This window comes from Pelobates fuscus, chromosome 2 (assembly GCF_036172605.1).
Source record: "Pelobates fuscus isolate aPelFus1 chromosome 2, aPelFus1.pri, whole genome shotgun sequence".
Taxonomy (NCBI): Eukaryota; Metazoa; Chordata; class Amphibia; order Anura; family Pelobatidae; genus Pelobates; species Pelobates fuscus.
Window position 1 is genome coordinate 160,147,526 of NC_086318.1, and position 19,813 is coordinate 160,167,338.

The following is a 19,813-nucleotide window of genomic DNA, read 5'->3' on the forward strand; positions in this document are numbered from 1 at the left end:
AAACAATAGAAACTCTGAATATAAAAAGCAGTGCTTTAGAAAGAAAATACATGAAAACCTTTAAGCTCGCATTGGCTGGTATGCAGTCAGAATACCAAGTACTGAGCGTGTTACTGAATGTATCCCTATAATATATTTATTATCTCTGCACACATGCAAGCAGTGCACTGTCCACAAGGTAAAGAAAAATAAAAAATGACATTCTGCACATTAATGAATAACCACCAATATGTTCATTGCTGTACACAGCCATATAATGAAAGAAAAGGGAATCAAATGTGTATGTTGAATACACACAAATATATAAAATATTTTTGATCACAGTACACTCCAGGTACACTGATCAGTTTTTTCAGTTAGGATTGCATAGGAACACAAAAGATAATGTTTACTCTTGTAATGCAATCATAGAATCAATTCATAGAACTCAAAATGAACAGTACTGTATACAGATTGGGATGGACTATGCTGGATATACAGGAAGCACTGCTGCACTCGGCTCTGGGTATTCTGTAAGCACGCAAACCTTAACATGTACTTGGCTGATCTACACAGCACTGGATATTTTACAGGCAAAACAACATGAACACTAATGTAATCCTATGTATAGTAACCAACACAAAATGCATTGGGAATAATGTATTTTATATTTGATAATTCCCATGTTGGCACAGCACTTATTATATCACAAGCATTTAAATGCTTTTTTTTTATTGGAGGCTCACATGCTGTGAATTTGGAATCTGCAGGCATGTAACACTCACTGTACACAGCACAGGACTCTTTGTAGACGATCATGGATACAGCACTGTGTATATACAGAATGTGAGTCTTTGTACTGGATTATCATGGGCACAGCACAGAGTATATAGGAATGCTTTAATAACCCTTAGTACACAGGGTGGTGTGCACAGCACTGGGTATACTCCCTCCATAACCTCCTAGGGTGTCCGTGCTAGTTTCCTTGGCTCTCTTTCTCCTGCTTGTTCTCCGGCCCTCGAGGGTCTCTGGTTGCCCCCCATCCGCCTCCGCTATGATGCCCGGCCATAATGCTCGACCCTGAGGATGGCCAGTGCTCGTCCCCCGGGGAAGCCATCTTTTTTTCAGGGGGGTCTGCTCCAGAGCGGCCCTGGTGTCCCGCGAGGCTATGATCCGGGAGGAGGAGGAGGAGGAGGAGGAGGAGGAGGAGGGTACCTGCCCACCTGCCTTCGCCGCTCTCTATCTTCTTCACGGTTAGCATGGAGGGATGTTGGAGCGGGGCATGGCCATGGGAAGCAGTGAATCCTCTGTGTGTGTGAAAGGCAAGCTGTCAATTTTCGGCAGATTTACCCCTTTTTCGGCAGAAATGGGATAGGACCATTTTCTGCCGAAAAGGCTATTTTAGCCTTGAATTTTAAACTGACTTTGAATTTATTTTGAATTCTCACTTTAGTGAGCAGCGTTCAAGGATTTCAGAAAAATGGTCAGGGTTAATGTAAAATGGAGTAGTCTGTTGCATGTATTCATAATCTGGAATATTTTCAAATATGGTTGGTACGTTTATCAGCAGTGAAAATAATCAGGTAAACCTGTCATCCACACAAATAAATTCCCAGAACGGAGCAGCAGCTAACCTAGGAGTACCTGGTTATCTTTTGTATGATCCTTTTTGTTAGTTTTGCCGCCTTATGGTAGCGCCGACCCTGAATAGATATACCAGCTCATATAAAGTAAACCCCTAGTGCATGAGCACAAAAGTAAAAGGAGTATACAAACATATACTTAGTCAAGTGTATACTGGTTCACCTGTATAATATTAGATACCTAAAATAAAACAACAAGCAACAACATAGGGTGAACTGTAAAACATATGTAGCAGGGAGATGGGTTTTAAAATTCCACTCACATGACCCAGAGCCGTATCAGGCTCTGTAGGAAAGGCTCAGAGTTGCCACTTATGGCTACATGAGCCACTTCCAAATGACAGGATGCAGAGCTTCAAATGGTTCCACAGAAATAGATTTATTATCACAAATTTAAAAACCCAAAACAATAGGGAAAACCATAAACCCTCCACTAATCTATATATATATATATTTTGAAGTGCCTTACACTCATTTATTTTTTTTTATTGTTTTTATCTTTTCTTATAGTTTTCAAAATCCATGGTACTTGATGCATATAGTGAATATGTCAACAATTTCAGCACAGCTGTTGGCGTTCTTCGGAAGACGTGTGCCACAAAACCAGCTTTTTTAGAATATCTAAAAGTAAGTATTGTTGTCTTTGTAATTGTGCTGAGTATTATCCATTTAATGGACCGTACTTTAGTAAGAGCAAGTGTACCACATCTGCTGTATTTAATTACCATTGTTGTGTCTCATTGTGACTTTGTACATACAGAGAGGTGCCAATATAAGTTCTCTTGGAATCCTAAATGAGCTGTGACATTACTTGTGACTGCTCATTGTTGGGCCTTCCAGTGCATTTTCATTCATTGTAAACACTATTAAAGTTGATGGTTATAACTGTGAAAAACCCTGATTGGACAAAAACATAATGCATAGTTATCATATGATGCTGTTACAATACATCCAGTTTTCCACCGTGATATAGTTCTGTTGTTGCTTCCTTGCAAAGTGATGGTTTATGCTCAGGGTATACTCAGAGGTCTTCCAAATAAATACCCTGTATATACTCGAGTATAAGTCAACCCGAATATAAGTCGAGACCCCTAATTTTACCCCAAAAAACTCTAGTATAAGACTAGGGTGGGAAATGCAGCAGCTACTGGTAAATTTCTAAATAAAATTAGATCCCCCAAAAATTACATTCATTGAATATTTATTTACAGTGTGTGTATATAATGAATGCAGTGTGTGTGTGTTTGTATGAATGCAGTGTGTGCGCGCGTGTGTGTGTGTGTGTGTGCATGAGTGCAGTGTGTGTGTGTTTGTATGAATGCAGTGTGTGTGTGTTTGTATGAATGCAGTGTGTGCGTGTGTGTGTGTGTGTGTGCATGAGTGCAGTGTGTGTGTGTGTGTATGAATATGAATGCAGTGTGTGTGTGTATGTGATGCAGAGCCTTGGTGGGGGGTGGGCATTTTTATTATTATTTTTTTATTATTATTTAAATATATATATATATATATTTTTTTTAATATTATTAATATTTTTATTTTATTTTGTATTATTTAAATTTGTATTTATTTATTTTCGTTCCCCCTCTCTGCTTGATACATGGCCAGGGAGGAGGGCTCTCATTCCCTGGTGGTCCAGTGGTGTGTACTGTGCAGGAGGGGGGCTGGCAGTGAGATGTTACTTACCTTTCCTTTCAGCTCCCTTCTCCTCCGTGCTGGTCAGCTCCCCTGTCCGCTACACTGTAAGTCTCGCGGTCTGAGTGCTGCGGCTCTCGCGAGACTTACAGTGGAGCTGACCGTCACAGAGGAGAAGGGAGCTGACAGGAGCTGCAGGAAAGGTAGGTAACAGCTCGCTGCCAGCCCCCAACAGGACCGGCGGTCCTGGTCTGTATTATGGCAATGTAAGTTGCCATAATACAGACATTGACTCGAGGATAAGAAAAAAATGTGCTGAAAAACTCATCTTATACTCGAGTATATACGGTAAGTGAATAAAGAAAATGTGCATGATTAGCCAAGTTCTTGTACCGGGAAGTTCATTCCATCTGCATAACTGTAAGTTGATCTGAACCTAAGGGCATACATTGTCCACTTATATCCTGTAAGTTTCCTGTACTTTCACGTTAAAGTTAATATTTTAAATACACCAGTATATGGTAACTTTGTTTCCCCCTCCATTGTAAATTTGGTTTTAATTGGTCTCCATACACTCTAAACTTCAGTCCACTGGACCTTAGCAGAGATTGTTTCAGACACTAGTTTGCCAAAATTCCAAATGTCTTTGTTTCTTGGAATATTTCTCTACATTTTACTTCGTCCATGAAGCTCCAATTTTTGAGGTTCTGGACCTCCAATCCTGCTAATGTCTCAAACCATGCCATATACTGACACTCGTCACCAGATTCAGCTGGTAGTGCCTGCCTTTAAAATTGGCTCTCCTCTTTTCTATACAGTCAGCCTTGGTGTGGAAATCAACAGATTGTGGCACCCTTTATTCTTGCTGTGTCCCAAGGCAGTATGTTTTTTGATTTGCAGGGTGAACATGGGATTAAGTGAATCAAAATTAAAACCGGTTTTGTATTCTAGATTGCGAATTTTAGCAACTAATGACTTTAGAGACCATTTATTTTCTAAAGATTAATGTTGATTACCTCTTACCGTATATAAAGTTATTTAATGGATTTTGTCTGCAGTTTAGTTTTAACATACAGTTAATGACTGTAAAATAATATGACGATCACAGTAGAATAAACGTGTTGTTTTATGTTGCTTCAATGTACATGTCATTCAATCTTAACACAGTGTTAACACATTTGGAATGATTTATGGTTATGTTTCTTGACTCTAAATATGAGAGTACAATTGTATAAAGGTGGTTTACTTGAAAAGGTGGATAACTACTTTATATCTGTTTTATACTTTAAATATGATCTGCACTGTTTGTTCTTACAGGCACAGAGTACTATGACAAATGTCTGTTGTCTCTACAGACTGATTGCTCATGTCCAGCACATGCTAGCATATTCTTAGCAAAGCTACATCCATAAAACAATCATTGGAAACCGTAGAGACAGGATTTGGCTAGAGGAGAAATTTTGCCTTGGAACTTGGATGCTTATTAGCTCATGCTGACACTTTGGCGATGTCTCTCATGGAGACAAAACCTACTTGCTGGAATACATTTACTGTTCTCTTTTACTAGAAGCACTATAAATTGGATAACTCGCGTCTAGCTCTTTAACTCGTGTTATAATTTATTGACATTTGTATATATTAGTGTTTGTTATCATTAGAAATAATCTTGCATAATTGTCTATAGTGGAGGTTCCACAAAAACTCCTTTACTAAATCACTTGCATGTTCTATATTAGAAAAATAATTTTTACAATAAAATAATCACTGACAGATTACAATGCACATATGACAATGTTAACTTAAATCCTACTAAACTACGTAGACTGTTTTGATAATTAACATCAGCAAAATATAATGGAATAAACTATCATGGACCCTCTTAATATGCAGTTCTGGCTTAAATGCCACATTTTTTTTATATTAAAGGTATAAATATATATGTATGTTTGTGTACGTGTGTCTTCTGTTTGTCTGTCTGACTGTCTATCTTTTTGCAAAAGGCCAGCACTTTTTCTTTTATTAACATGCTTGCTTGTGAATAGTAACAATGTCTTGAAAAAAGCCCAAGTGTAGACTGAAACATTGACAGATGCACAGATTTGTTTTTATATGAATAAAGCAACATTAAAAATGACTATATATGTATATGTATGTGTGCATGTAGCGCTACACCTTCATTTATGTTTTGTTGGAATATATATACCGTATATTCACCTATAAAACATATCCTTTATACTTTATCTCAGTGGGAACATTGTTTGGGTTGTTTCAGTGTAGTGACCTTTGTGACCACAAGGTGGCACCTATCCTTAATGGGGGTTTAAGCAATGCTTTATCAATATGTACATTTTACTAAATAACAATGAAACTGAGCAATTATGTGGTTTCATAATTAAATACTTGTATTTATTCAACTTCTTTAATATTTGAGATTAATGTTTTGTTGTACATGTATATATAATATGAATCCATTTAAGTACAACAGTATAATTTGCATGATCCTGTGCCTGAAGTGGCTGCAAAATAGTTTTTATTTTTAGCTTGTCTGTACAACTTTCCGTTTAAATGTCGTTTTAGTTTAAATACTCTTTTTGACAAATATTTTCCTTATTAGGAAATATATGGCATTCTAATAGACTATTCTCATTACCCTCCACATGTATAAGCATAACATGTATTCTCTAAGAATTCTTCTAAGGGGATATGTTGGCCGAAATGGACCATAACTAGTAGCTTGAAGAGCCAAGTTTCCATCAAAGAACATTTGCGAAAAATCAATGTGACAATCCAGTCACTTTAATGAGTCCTTTTGCTGTATACAAGAGGATGATGCCGTCATACAAAGCACACAAGCTAATTTTATTCTCTCAAGACTTGTTAAAATATTGGCATTTTCATCTTAGAAGACAGAGCATTAAAATCACAAAATCCAGAATTATTTTGTTTATTTTGGTAATTGTATACATTTTTATTCTGTGTCACACCAAATTACTGTGTGTTCATATGCAGCGAAACATTTAGATTGTGTAAATAAATACCATTTGTGCCATCTTCTGATTCTGTTATCAAAACAGGTCATTTTTTCTCAACTAGCTTACTCCACAGAGTGCGTAGCTCACTATTCAAGTTTGAAGATTGAAAGTCATTAATTGTTTTGGTATGGTTTACTTTTATCTATCCAATCTCACTGAAAACCGCTTCCAGCTACATTGCATGAGACAGTTGTTCATTTATTGTTAATTTGTGCCTTGGCTTAATTAAACACATTCCGAATTTTTCTTACAGCACTGCCAGGAATTTGGCCCAGACCGTATCACACTGTATGGACTAATGATGAAACCCATTCAACGCTTTCCACAGTTTATTCTTTTGCTTCAAGTAAAGCTATTGTTTATCTATACTTGTTCAATGTTTTTCTCATTCTGCAATGGTATAGCTACTCTTTCACTACAGTAATCAGTAGAATAGAAATGTGAAAACTATTAGTAAAGCAGTAATTTCAATTTCAGTCAGAACAATGAGTAAATGTTTGGAAGGGTGGATCATCGATATATATATATTCCACGTCAGTCAGAGTTAGTGAAACAAGCGATACTGAATCTGTAATTTAATTGTATGTGACTTTGCAGTAGATGCAATGCCACAATTTGACTGTAACTCTTGAACAACTATCCACATCCATTAACAGTATTGTTTTAGTCATATTGCGGACTAGAGAAAGGGACTAGATTAAATCAATAGTACACTTAGTCCATGTGAAATGAATGGCGTGGAATAATAGGTGTATGTGTGCAGATTCTAGTGCCATACAAATGGAGCCTAATTAAAGAAGTTAACCTTTTTTGTTTTGCCAACACACTTCCAGGTATACTTACTAACATAGGTAGATGAAGCCTGAAGGGAAATAGGGCGTGGTCTGGAATGACACCTTACAATTTGCCTACCTCAAACCCTCATAGATTGTAAGCACTTTTAAGCAGGTCCATCATCGTCTCTAAATATCTAATTTCTATAATTTAAAGCGCTGTGGAATATTTTGGTGCTATATGATGGTGCTATATGCTAATAATAAATATAATAATAATGTTGTATATTTGAAAGTAAGCCAATTGTCACTTGAAAGTATTTGTTCATATGTTCATAGTATATATATATTTTTTGTGTGTGTATTATTTGGTTAGCATTATCTGAAAAACAATTCAGCATCTCTATGAAATCAATGCATCACTGTGGAGAATGTTTAGCACCTGCATGCAGACCATGGAGATGCTGAATGTCAGTGCTGCACGTTCAGCAATGACGCAAGAAGCACCTCTAGTGGTCATCTGAGTGACTGCCACTAGAGGTGTTCCTAGGCTCTCTAAAAAGGCAGTGTTTACATTACAAAGCCTACAGGGACAGGCAGCAGACATCAGTACAACTACATTAAGCTGTAGTTGTTCTGGTGACTATAGTGCCCCTTTAATAATATAGTAAATGTACTTTGTGTGTTTGTTTGGTTTTTAGCCTGTTTTCTTTGGGGAAATATTGAGAAAACTCTTTGCTGAAGCACATGCAACATGCTTCTAAATAAGCTGTCATACAGCTCATTGAGAAGGGGTATTGCTACTATTGCATGTCCGTGCTAGCACAATGCACCTGCTACATGTGTTAGCACTATGGAGCTAGCAAACGTGTAGAAAAACCTCCATTGATATCTGAGTGACAGCCAGTGAGGTTTTTCTGTTCTCAATTAGAAAAGTGCTGATTTCTAGTCAGCACTTTTAGAACTGTCGCAAATATGACAGATCCATGCAAGCTGAAATGTTAGTTAAACAGTCTACTAATTGCCACCATCCTTTGACTTCCCATGAGTCCTGTATGGGCACGATCAGCACACAAGGGATCATTGGATATTATAAAGTTTGCTTTAAATGCCAAACTGCACATTTCTGGCAGGCATTACGTACAACTAACAAAATAAAGTGTCCATTCTTCTACGAGTCTATTTTCCTGATAATACAGTTCACAGCCTTACATCAATTAAAACCTAGGTTTTGATCTCAGAATGTCTGAGCAATTCAGATCGGAGCTTTAGGTGCCCTAAGAAGAAGGTTACAAATTGCATGACTACCGTGCAGACTGTTTATTTACCAAGACAAGTAATTGAAAATTAGTATGTAAGCTAAATCTTAATTTATTAGTCATATTAGAGAGTGCATTAAGTTGTGTTATCACTTGTCCTGAGATTTTTACTTTTTCTTCACAGGATATGTTGAAAAATACATCTAAAGGCCATCCGGACCGGCTTCCTCTGCAGATGGCTCTTACTGAGCTGGAAACTTTAGCAGAAAAACTGAATGAGAGGAAAAGAGATGCAGACCAACGATGCGATATTAAGCAAATTGCAAAGGCGATGAATGAAAGGTATCTGAATAAGGTCAGTCTAGGATGTAATCACTGTGATAATCAATGCAGAAAAAAAATAACAAGGTGTGATGTAGAGTACGATATTGCATTTTGTTTTTGCATAGGCATTAACACAAATTGAGTAATACATTTTTATAAACATTTTTTATTTAAATGCATTTTTAAGTGAACAATATACATTTTGCTATAACTACGATTGCCATCTGAGAAATTGTATCAGTAGGATTTTTTTTTTTTGCAGTAAAGATGCCAATAAAAAACAAAACAAAAAAACCCCCAATATTGCAATAACATAATCTGTGTCCTCAACTGGTTAGTCTGAAATTGAACAAGGTCTTAATTATAGATGTGACAAAATCCCATAATTCTTTGTCCCAGTTATTTTTCCCTGCGCTCAGTAGACTAATCTACCGAACAACAACCACCCCCTAGCTCATTTAACTTTAAAAAAAAAACACAATCTTAAGTGCTCTCTCTCTGTGGCTGCCGTTCGTATAACAGAACAACACGTGCGAACGCCTGCTTCTTTCCACGACAAGCCAGGAGTGTGCGGTTCGGTTGGATTGTTCGCATGAACAAGGCGAACAATCGCTACCTATGACCCAGGCGAACCATTTGGTATTTCTTTAGTTTTTGGGACTCCCAAAAATGACCGACCGCTACCACATTTCTCATGGAGATATTCAGGTCAAGACTTTACCCTGGTGGCGATTCGGCTGTATTCGTGGGATCTGAGTGCTATTTGGACACTTAAGGCGTTCAGATCCAGGCTATCCGGGGATATAGGATTTGTGAGGGTCACTATTGTCAGGGCTTGCCTGGGTTGGGAGTCCGGCAGGCAGAGATGTATGCTCACCCTTACAAGAAAACACAGGCCGAGGTGGTCAGGCAAGAATTCACCTGGCCTGTGAGTCGGTGCACAGGGGCTGTGCAGGATAATTCTGAGTTGCGGTACAGGAACGGATAAACCAGGAGAATAGTCGTGGGAAGCCAAGGGTCAGAGGAAGCCAGAATAAACGAAAACACAAGCCGGAGTCAAGAGCAAACTGGAGAACAGCAAACCGATCACCAGAGTCAAGGAACTGACACTGCCTTCTGGGAGAGGCAGTGTTTTATACCTGGCTAATGAGGCCATCAGCTACAGGTGTGCTGAGAATGTTGGAACAGCCACAGAATAACGTCCAGCCCCCAGTGCTGGATACAAGGCAAGACAAACTTCAGGCTGTTTGGTGGCTCAGAGGAGAAACAGCAGGCCCAGGACTAAAAAAATACCCAGGTTCAAATCCCTTATTGGGCACTTCTGGGGCGACTTCGTCTGGCAGTCTGGATGTTGCGGTGAGAACCGGGACAACTATTAATCTTATGTATGTTTTGGGGTATTTTATGTTTTATATTTTGTACCTCTGGTGCGTTGGAGATAATTTTTTTAAGCAAAGTACTCTAAATTATCTCCCAGACACAGAGACTCTGGGGTGTGTTGTGGGAGTATTCTGGGCATGTTTTATTATGATTTGGTTGAGACCCCATTCTGGGGGTGTGTGTTTGTAAGTGGGCCATTTGGCCGGAATAAAACATTACAGTTGTACCCTTCATCAAGTCTCGACTGATGTTTGGGTATGCGAATGGCGAACCAATTTATTTTTCCTTAGGATTTCGGGAGAGTACGAATCAGCGTACTATGCGAACGGGCTATGATCACTTAAGCCTCTGGCATTTTGGGAGTGTGTGAATGAACAGAGTATACGAAATACAAGGAGTTTGTTACAATTTATTCCAAACCGAGAACCTACTGGAACTATGTATGTGTGTGTGTGTGTGTGTGTGTGTGTGTGTATATATATATATATATATATATATATATATATAGTACCCTGTTGCTCTCATATTATGGGGATATATACCCTGCCCACCTCAATAATATAAGCGCAACACGAACAAAGAGTCATGCAGGCTCAGACATCGCCCGGATTAACAAGGTCAGCGTCAGATGCTAGGGAACCAGGGCAATCTGCTGACAAGTGGGCTACTAGAACAAATCATTACTGGACACAGAGAGAGAACCTAGACCTGCTTGAATGCTACTACAAACCCAATGAGAGAGGCTACATGAAACCTATGTGGGAGCTATGGATGAATAAGAGACCATCATTTACCCTAACACCAAAACAGCTGGTTACACAACATTTGAACATCTTCAAAAGAAATGATAAGTGTCACAACTGGAAAAACATGGACTACAGAAGAAATCAACCATACATCATGAGGAGGAAGAAATTCCCATGCCCACATTCTTACCTGCAGAGAATTGTCAACCTGAATCCATACCCCAAGATGGCATAACAGATATAACTGAAATGATCCTAGAAAAACTAGCAGTCGTTAACCTGCGGACAAGACTACCGAAGATCACTGGAAAGCAACCACCAGACAGCATACTAGCTGCAGTTAATGAAGCATTGTCCACAATCCCATCCTGCACCATCACAGAAACAAACAGGCTCATAAATGCCACAGCATTAGTGGTCCTCCAGCTACTTGACTACAAGATCAGGCTCAAAGACAAGCAATGCCCACCATGGAGACTATGGCTGGAAGCCAAGATAAAGACAGCACAGAAGGAAGTTAGTGAGCTGGATCAACTTAAAAGAGGTGGAAAGATCAAAGACAGATCCTGGATGCCGCAGAAGTACAAGGATATGCCCATACCGGAGGTGCTGAAAACAGCTAAGCAAAGACTGACAACACTGGCAACCAGACTGAGCAGATACATTAGAGAAGCAGAGGCTAAGAGAATCAATGCCCCATTTACCAAAGAACCATCCATAGTGTATGCACAGCTACAGGGTAACCACCACATCTCCTCGCAAGACCCACCCGGAGCCGATACTGAACTGTACTGGAAGAATATCTGGGAGCAAGAAGCATCTCATAACACCGAGGCCCAGTAGCTACTAGACCTGAAAGCAGATCACTAGATGCTGCCAGAACAGGAACCAGTCCTCATCACAGTCGAAGATATCCTACAGAGAGCAGCACACATGAAGAGCTGGTTAGCCCCAGGTCCTGACATGATCCACAACTACTGGATAAAGAAGTTAACCGCACTACATGAACGCCTAGCAGCCCAAATGAACCAGCTACTAGCAACAGGCTCCCGGCCTGACTGGCTAACACAAGGCAGAGCAATACTGGTCATGAAATACCCTCACAAGGGAACAGCACCATCCAACTACTGACCAATAACCTGCCCCAATACAACATGGAAACTCCTGTCAGACATCATGGCCTCGAAGATCCAAGGGCATATGAGTCAATATATGAGCAATACTCAGAAGGGGATTGGAAATAACACCAGAGGATCAAAACACCAACTACTGGTAGACCAAACAGTCACAAGGGATTCTAAGACCAGACAGACCAATCTGTGTACGGCCTGGATTGACTACAAGAAAGCCTATGACACAATGCCACACACATGGATACTGGAATGCTTGGCTCTCTACCAGGTCCGAAAGACAATAAGAGCCTTCATCAAGAACTCAATGGGAAAATGGAAAACAACTCTAGAAGCCAATTCCAGGACAATAACTAAACATTAAATGTGACATATACCAAGGTGATGTGCTATCCCCAAGAGTGGAACTACCATCAGCCACCTACTCTACATGGATGACATCAAGCTGTATGTAAAGAATGAGCAAGACATTGACTCACTGATCCACCTAACTAGGATATACATCAAGGACATCGGAATGTCATTCGGACTAGAGAAGTGCGGGCGGATGATAGCAAAAAGAGGGAAGATGATCAGGACAGAATGAGGTGAAGTTCCAGAACGCCAAATAGAAGATGAAGAGAACAGCTACAAGTACCTGGGGGTACCACAAACGCATGCCAACCATGAGGAAGAGACAAGGAGGATAGCGACAACAGAAAAAAACTCTGTGTTTGAGTGATCCACCCCGCTTCCCAAAACACAGAGTTTAACCAGTGCAGCGCTTAAAATTAGATTTACACTTACCCCTCAGTATAGAGGGGAATATCCACATGAAATAAATACACAATAGAAATACAATAGTGTGATACATTTCAATAAATGTGAAAGAAGTTTAGTGAGTACATAGATCAACTCACAATTTTTAGAGCCTTTTTCGTAATCGGCTCTAAACAAAAAGAAGATCTGGACCTTTAAGGTGGCACCAGAAAACCTTCTTCTATGTTGGTTCTCATCAATAAGTATGTGGGTATAAGCAGAGAGACAGGGAACAAAATTCGGTGTAGCAATAAAACCAATTTGTGATAAAATATATAAAAAATTGCCTGCTCACCTTATCTGGAGTCTGTTAGATAACTGGCTCCAAACTGTGCGTTCAGTGTCAATTTATAGAGTGACACTTCCCTATGGGAACCGGAAATTTGAGGTGTAAGTTTAAGACTGAGGGACTTGTAGAATAAAATAAATCGTAAATTTATTTCCAAATAAAACAACTATAAAAACAAAAGTTGAAAGTGCAAATATAACAAAGAGTGGTTAAGTCCTTTCTGTGGTCCTTCCTCTCGTCCTCTTTGAACGGTGTAAAGGGCAGACTTGGAGGATGAGTCATCATTCCAGAAACAGAACCATGATGCTTTCCTAGCTGCTATAGATAAAGCCATTTGTTTGAGAGAATATCCTAGTTACATCTAGGGAAGTTTCTGTGAAGAAATCTGTTTTAACCTGAAGACTTCAGACTGCATCTTCAATCTTGGCTCTTAATATCTCTTTCCATAGTAGCCTTTAGATCTTTAATCACACTTTTCATGGTGGTAGAAACCGCAGTGAAAGCTACAGCTGGATGACATCCTGCAACGGCAGGCATATAAATATGGACAGGTCTGTGTCCACTTTTGATCCATAGGCTTGCACCTTAGTGGTGTAGTTCAGGGGTTGGAAATACCTTCCTCCACAGGGTAAAGCTTGGCCTCTTTTTCTTACCCCTAAGGCCTCTGAAATACCTTGGAACTTCCTTTGTAAGCCATGCCTGCATGTCATGTGGCTGCGCAGGTATAGGTGATGCTGAAGCGGCTACCTTCTGGAGACAGTCATTGCATAACTGTTTTCCGTCCACTGCTTTCCCATCACAACCAGAACATGGTGTAGATTCAGACAATATCTTGCAACTTCCTTTGTAAGCAATGCCAACATGTCCTGTGGCTGAGCAGGAAAAAGGTGATGCTGAAGAGGTTACCTTCTGAAGACAGTCAATGCATAACCTTCCACAGCATTCCTATTACAATCAGAACATGGTGTAGATTCAGACATCAAATAAACAATCTATAAACAAATAAATGTTACCTGTGGCAAAGTATTAAATTTAAAAAAGGGCACTGTCAAATTCTGTTACCAAGAAACCAGTCAAACAGATTTAAAACTGGCTGAAAACACCACTTACCCATGCCTGGAGACCCTGCAAATACTTTCTAAATAAGTTTGGGATGTTTTTTGTAATTTCCCCTCCATTTTAGTTACTTCCTGGTAATTGCCCTTATCCAAGATGGCTGCCGCCACTTGTATTACCATAATGCAAGTCATCTGTATTGGGCCTTTTAAGGCACAAACTGCACATGCGCAGGCCTTTTCCTAGTGCGTTTGCCATTTAGAGACCAGGGAGAGAGCTCGGTCTGCAGCATACATGGCCTTTGAACACCCAGGGAACTGGGAATAAATCACCGGGACCGAGGGGAAGCATAAGACATAACGTAAAAGTGCCTGTAAGGTGATTAAAAGGCATCAAGGAGCAAAAAGTCAAAGTTTAAAGGCACCACAGTATAAAGGCCTCATAGTACAAAAGGCATCACAGCATAAGGAACAGCTGCATAATGCCCTACACTTTAAAGTAATCACAGTTTAAATGAATCCGTTTAAATGCATCACAGTATAAAAGTACAATTGCATAATGTACCACAGTTTATGGATATTACAGCATAAGGCACAGCTGCATAATGCATCACAGTGTAAAAGTACCATAGTATAAAGACACCACAGTATAAAGGCACCCTAATATAAAAGGCACCACAGAATAAAGGCACCCTAAAATAACAAAAACAAATAAAGTAATGAAGAGAAAAAAACATACATGTCCATAAGTAAAGGGAGCAAATTGCTCACATCCTAAGGGGCTGTAGGACAGGAAAAAGACTGAGGACCTTAGGAATGGAGCGAGCCTCCTTTTAAAGCCTTTGGTGTTTTTCCTGTCCTATTGGCTGTAAGGGGCAGAGCTAACCCATGATGTATATGCTGCCATGATTAGCCAGGAAGTAAGTGTGTGTGCGCGTGTGTGTGTGCGCGTGTGCGTGTGTGTGCGTGCGCGTGTGCGTGTGTGTGCGTGCGTGCATATGCATATATATAGATAAAGAGCATACCAATGGATCTCCATTCTGTCAGCAAACAGAGCTGACCGGTAGAGTGAAGTTACATTTTCATTTAATTTACATTGTGGTTTTTGTTTTTCTGTATGATTTTATTCTTGTAAGGTAATATTAAACTGCACAATTTGTGTTAAAATGTTGTAAATTTGGGTGTCTTGAACGGGTTAATGCTTATGGAAAATTTTGGTTTTCAAACAAATCCGCTCTCAAACAACCTTCTGGAACAGATTAAGTTCGAGTTTTGAGGTTCCAATATATATATGTTTTCCAAATGATTCAATACTGTTAGGGGAACTTTTCAAATGATTTATCTACAGAAGTAACAGTAAAATGGGATTTGTTGTAGTTGTAGATAAAGCATTTGTATAGTGTTTCTAACAGTATCTTTTGGAAAGCTTATGAAATCAACGCCATAGTTAGAAAGAAATGTTGACACTGTATGCGACAAGTTCTCTTGAAGTGCTTAAAATAACTATAGAATGGTTCCCAGGAGGAATACCTTGAACTAAGTATAATCAAACTGAAGGATTTAACAAAAGGAATTTAATAGAGCTAAGGAGGCAAACTCTGGAGTGAGCTGGGGAAGTGAATATCCATGGGGGGTCCTATATGGTAGGCATACCAGTAGTTCTAGTAGTTCTGACATGAAGTTGTGAACTATAGTAAAAGTAAAGTATCTTCTAATAAACTGCACTCTTCCTAGTAAGGTTAGGAGAGAAAGGAGAAAAGGTAGGACAAAGGAGATGAGTGGGGGAAAAGAATGGAAAAAAAGTGGTGGGGGAGAGGAAGGAAACTTAACATAGAAACATAGAATGTGACGGCAGATAAGAACCATTCGGCCCATCTAGTCTGCCCAGTTTTCTAAATACTTTCATTAGTCCCTGGCCTTATCTTATAGTTAGGATAGCCTTATGCCTATCCCACGCATGCTTAAACTCCTTTACTGTGTTAACCTCTACCACTTCAGCTGGAAGGCTATTCCATGCATCCACTACCCTCTCAGTAAAGTAATACTTCCTGATATTATTTTTAAACCTTTGTCCCTCTAATTTAAGACTATGTCCTCTTGTTGTGGTAGTTTTTCTTCTTTTAAATATAGTCTCCTCCTTTACTGTGTTGATTCCCTTTATGTATTTAAATGTTTCTATCATATCCCCCCTGTCTCATCTTTCCACCAAGCTATACATGTTAAGATCCTTTAACCTTTCCTGGTAAGTTTTATCCTGCAATCCATGAACCAGTTTAGTAGCCCTTCTTTGAACTCTCTCTAAGGTATCAATATCCTTCTGAAGATATGGTCTCCAGTACTGTGTACAATACTCCAAGTGAGGTCTCACCAGTGTTCTGTACAATGGCATGAGCACTTCCCTCTTTCTACTGCTAATACCTCTCCCTATACAACCAAGCATTCTGCTAGCATTTCCTGCTGCTCTATTGCATTGTCTGCCTACCTTTAAGTCATCAGAAATAATCACCCCTAAATCCCTTTCCTCAGATGTTGAGGTTAGGACTCTATCAAATATTCTGTACTCTGCCCTTGGGTTTTTACGTCCAAGATGCATTATCTTGCACTTATCCACATTAAATGTCAGTTGCCACAACTCTGCCCATTTTTCTAGTTTACCTAAATCATTTTCCATTTGGCTTATCCCTCCTGGAACATCAACCCTGTTACATATCTTAGTAAATGGTGTTGCACATCCAAGAGTGTCCAAACATCTCCTCTGGAGAAAATAGGTTTTAATGCTGTATTACAGTATACTTTTTGTTGTTTTTTTTTTTTCTTTAACGGAGGGCCTTGTAACGGTGGAAGCAATGGCATACAGTGGGAACTCTTCTTGCTTTGATAATTGTGTAAGATTTTGAATCCCAGGAAAACCATCTTGGGTAACCAGTCATGAACAGTAACAGTCTTGGACTATTAGAGTATTTGCATTTTATAAATCAAAGAAAAAAAGCTTTAATATTGTCTTGATATTGTCTTTGTAGCTCCTCAGCAGTGGAAGCAGATACCTTATTCGCTCGGATGACATGGTGGAGACTGTCTACAATGAAAAGGGAGAGATTGTAAAAACAAAGCAGCGACGGCTTTTCATGTTAAATGATGTACTGATGTGTGCCACAGCAAATGCAAGGTTAGTATTTCTTTAGATAGTAAATTAATTTGCGCAGAACCCTCTCCACCTCTTGCTTGTGTTTTTAATATTTATCGGTTTACCACTTGTTTTAGACCCTCATTATAACATTGTAAACCACTGTGTTGACACTATATACATAAAAATATTACTAAATAAAAAGATATGTTTGTGATTTAAACAGAAATCATAAAAGTAACAAGAATTTTTCTTCAGGCATAATCTCATTGCCCAGAAAGACTCCGTTAATAACTATAACTATTACTTCTTTTTTTTATTTTTATTTTTTTTATGTAAAATAGTGTTTACAATGTGCCATTGCATAAATGTGCGTGTACTTCTTGTAAGTAACCAACAGATGGCAGACCTTTTTACGGAGCACAAGACTGAGCCATATGAATATGAAGATTTGTTAATCATTCAAAAATTAATCAGAACAAAATATCGATTATTAAGTTAAATTTACATGCACTCTGGTTTATATTCAACTTTCATTTGTCTTTAGACAGATTTCCCATAGCAGTATTTGCATTGTATTTGCTATATATTGACCATTAGAGATTCTGTAAAGGCCATATACGCTTTATGATTGGGATCAGTATCTTTGGCAAGGTGTCTTTAAATCTTGTTAGGAATTTAACCCCTTAAGGACACATGGTGGAAATATTCTGTCATGATTCCCTTTTATTCCAGAAGTTGTGTCCTTAAGGGGTTAAATATGTTTCTGAAAGCCAGCACCTCATATATAGCAGATAAACAAAACAAGACAAAAAAATAAATGTCTCTTGAAGTCCTGCACATCCTGGAATTCTCTCTCCACTCAATGATTGTTCCTATAATAAACATGGTTTTACAATAGAATATAGAGTTTCAGACTACCTATTTTTCATATTTTATTTCTTTATTTTCCTAATACTTTTTTTTTTGTAATAGCCAGTGAAGATGCAAAAATTTTTCCTTTATCCTTTGCAATTTCTTTACCGCATAGTCACTATATAACAACATGAGAGCGTATGAGCAAATTAACTTATTTCACTCACTCCAACTCCCATCTGCAACAAATATTTAAATTTTCATGATGATAATGTAATAGACTGTTTGTGGATATATATTGATAGAAGATGAGCTTAATGCATTGCAATTATTACCTGTCATAAATCTGTATGTGTCTTCTAGGTCTTCTACTGAAGGTAGTAATATGTTAACAACGAGCCAAAAATATCTGCTTAAATGGAGTGTACCATTGGGTCATGTAGATGTAATTGAATATGGAGAAAGTGAGGAACATGGAGACCAGCCACGATTTTCTCCTATGCACTCAGCTGAAAAAGTTGTTATATGTGCCAAACCAAGTAAGTGCCTGTTTGCGGAGTGCAAAATCTAAGTGAATAAAACTGCTTGCAAATTTACATTCCGTTTGATTAGATGCATGTGTTTAATTAGTTATAGAAGTTAAAATCAGATGTTATTTTCATCAATTTAAAATAACACTTATTTGCAGTTGTCCCCTTTTTTGGCTGTTGCATTTTAACGAGACACTGTCACACACACTGCATAGTCTAAAGTCATTGTTGTCCAAATGAAGGAACTCCATTATTTTATTTGCTTCACTTCTTGATATAAAAATTTTACTTGCTAAAGTCTTCAACTTCTTAGCCTTCACTATGTGTATTTACACTGTTATGCAGCCTGAGCTATCAGTCAGTTGACTAAAGTGAATACAAATACAAATACAAAAAGAAAAGTCCTGCGCTTACTCCCATAACTCCTGGGCGGCAGCAATGACTACAGTACACATCGGCTAATACATATAGTAAATACCAAAGAAAAAACGTTACCTGCGCTCTCTCCTTAATCCCTATGTATATTTAGACAAATGGAGGTCATTTATTTACTCCAATGGCCATTGGAGGGAATGCCCGCCTGCCAACGTCAAGGCAGACCCCCCTAGACGGGTCCTACTCTGACCCTTTACCTTGCTTCCTTGAGTTTCTGGCAAAAATATCTCTGAGACAGAAAAGGGTATTTTTTATATTCACCCCTATATACTTGTTAACCCTCAATAGGGAACACATGGGATGTTAACGTAAGAGTTGTCTAATGTTTACACTTCCTTTATTGCAAATTCTGTTTCATTTAGAATTTTGTATATTCTGCTCTGTTAATAGCGTCCTGGAGCCCTGCAGCAGCCTCCTGTGTGTGATTTAAAGATCAATTTACAGAGCAGGAGATAAAAACTGCAAATGCAAATCAACATTTGATTGCAAATGTAACCATTTCTAAATGCAGGCTGTCAGTCACAGCCAGGAGAGATAAATGACTGAATAAACAGAAACAAAAGTGATTTAACTCCTTAACCCCTTAAGAACGGAGGGCGTACAATTAAGTCCTTTTTTAAGCAGCTCCAAAAGCCGCCGTGCGTAATTGTACGCCCTCCGTTTATTTTTTACTTACCCGGGGAGCCCCCCGCGGCACGTCCGTCCTCTTCAGCCCCCCGGGCCATGTGAGCGTGAGGTCCTTGCGAGGACCTCACAATCACATGGCCGGTATAGCTGGCTGCAGCAATGCCAGCAGGGGGACTAACTGTAATGACGGTTAGTCCCCCTG

The 19,813-nt window shown here is 38.9% G+C and overlaps 1 protein-coding gene across 3 annotated transcripts in view; it reads left to right on the forward strand.

The window, feature by feature from the left end:
- Positions 1-19,813, forward strand: part of ARHGEF10 (Rho guanine nucleotide exchange factor 10) — a 174,823-nt gene that overhangs the window by 73,557 nt on the left and 81,453 nt on the right. For all 3 annotated transcript variants that reach the window (XM_063442906.1, XM_063442909.1, XM_063442907.1), the window contains 5 exons: positions 2,133-2,249; positions 6,540-6,632; positions 8,503-8,673; positions 17,061-17,206; positions 18,383-18,558. In XM_063442906.1, the coding sequence (XP_063298976.1) occupies positions 2,133-2,249; positions 6,540-6,632; positions 8,503-8,673; positions 17,061-17,206; positions 18,383-18,558 (703 nt within the window). The remainder of the gene's footprint in view (positions 1-2,132; positions 2,250-6,539; positions 6,633-8,502; positions 8,674-17,060; positions 17,207-18,382; positions 18,559-19,813) is intronic.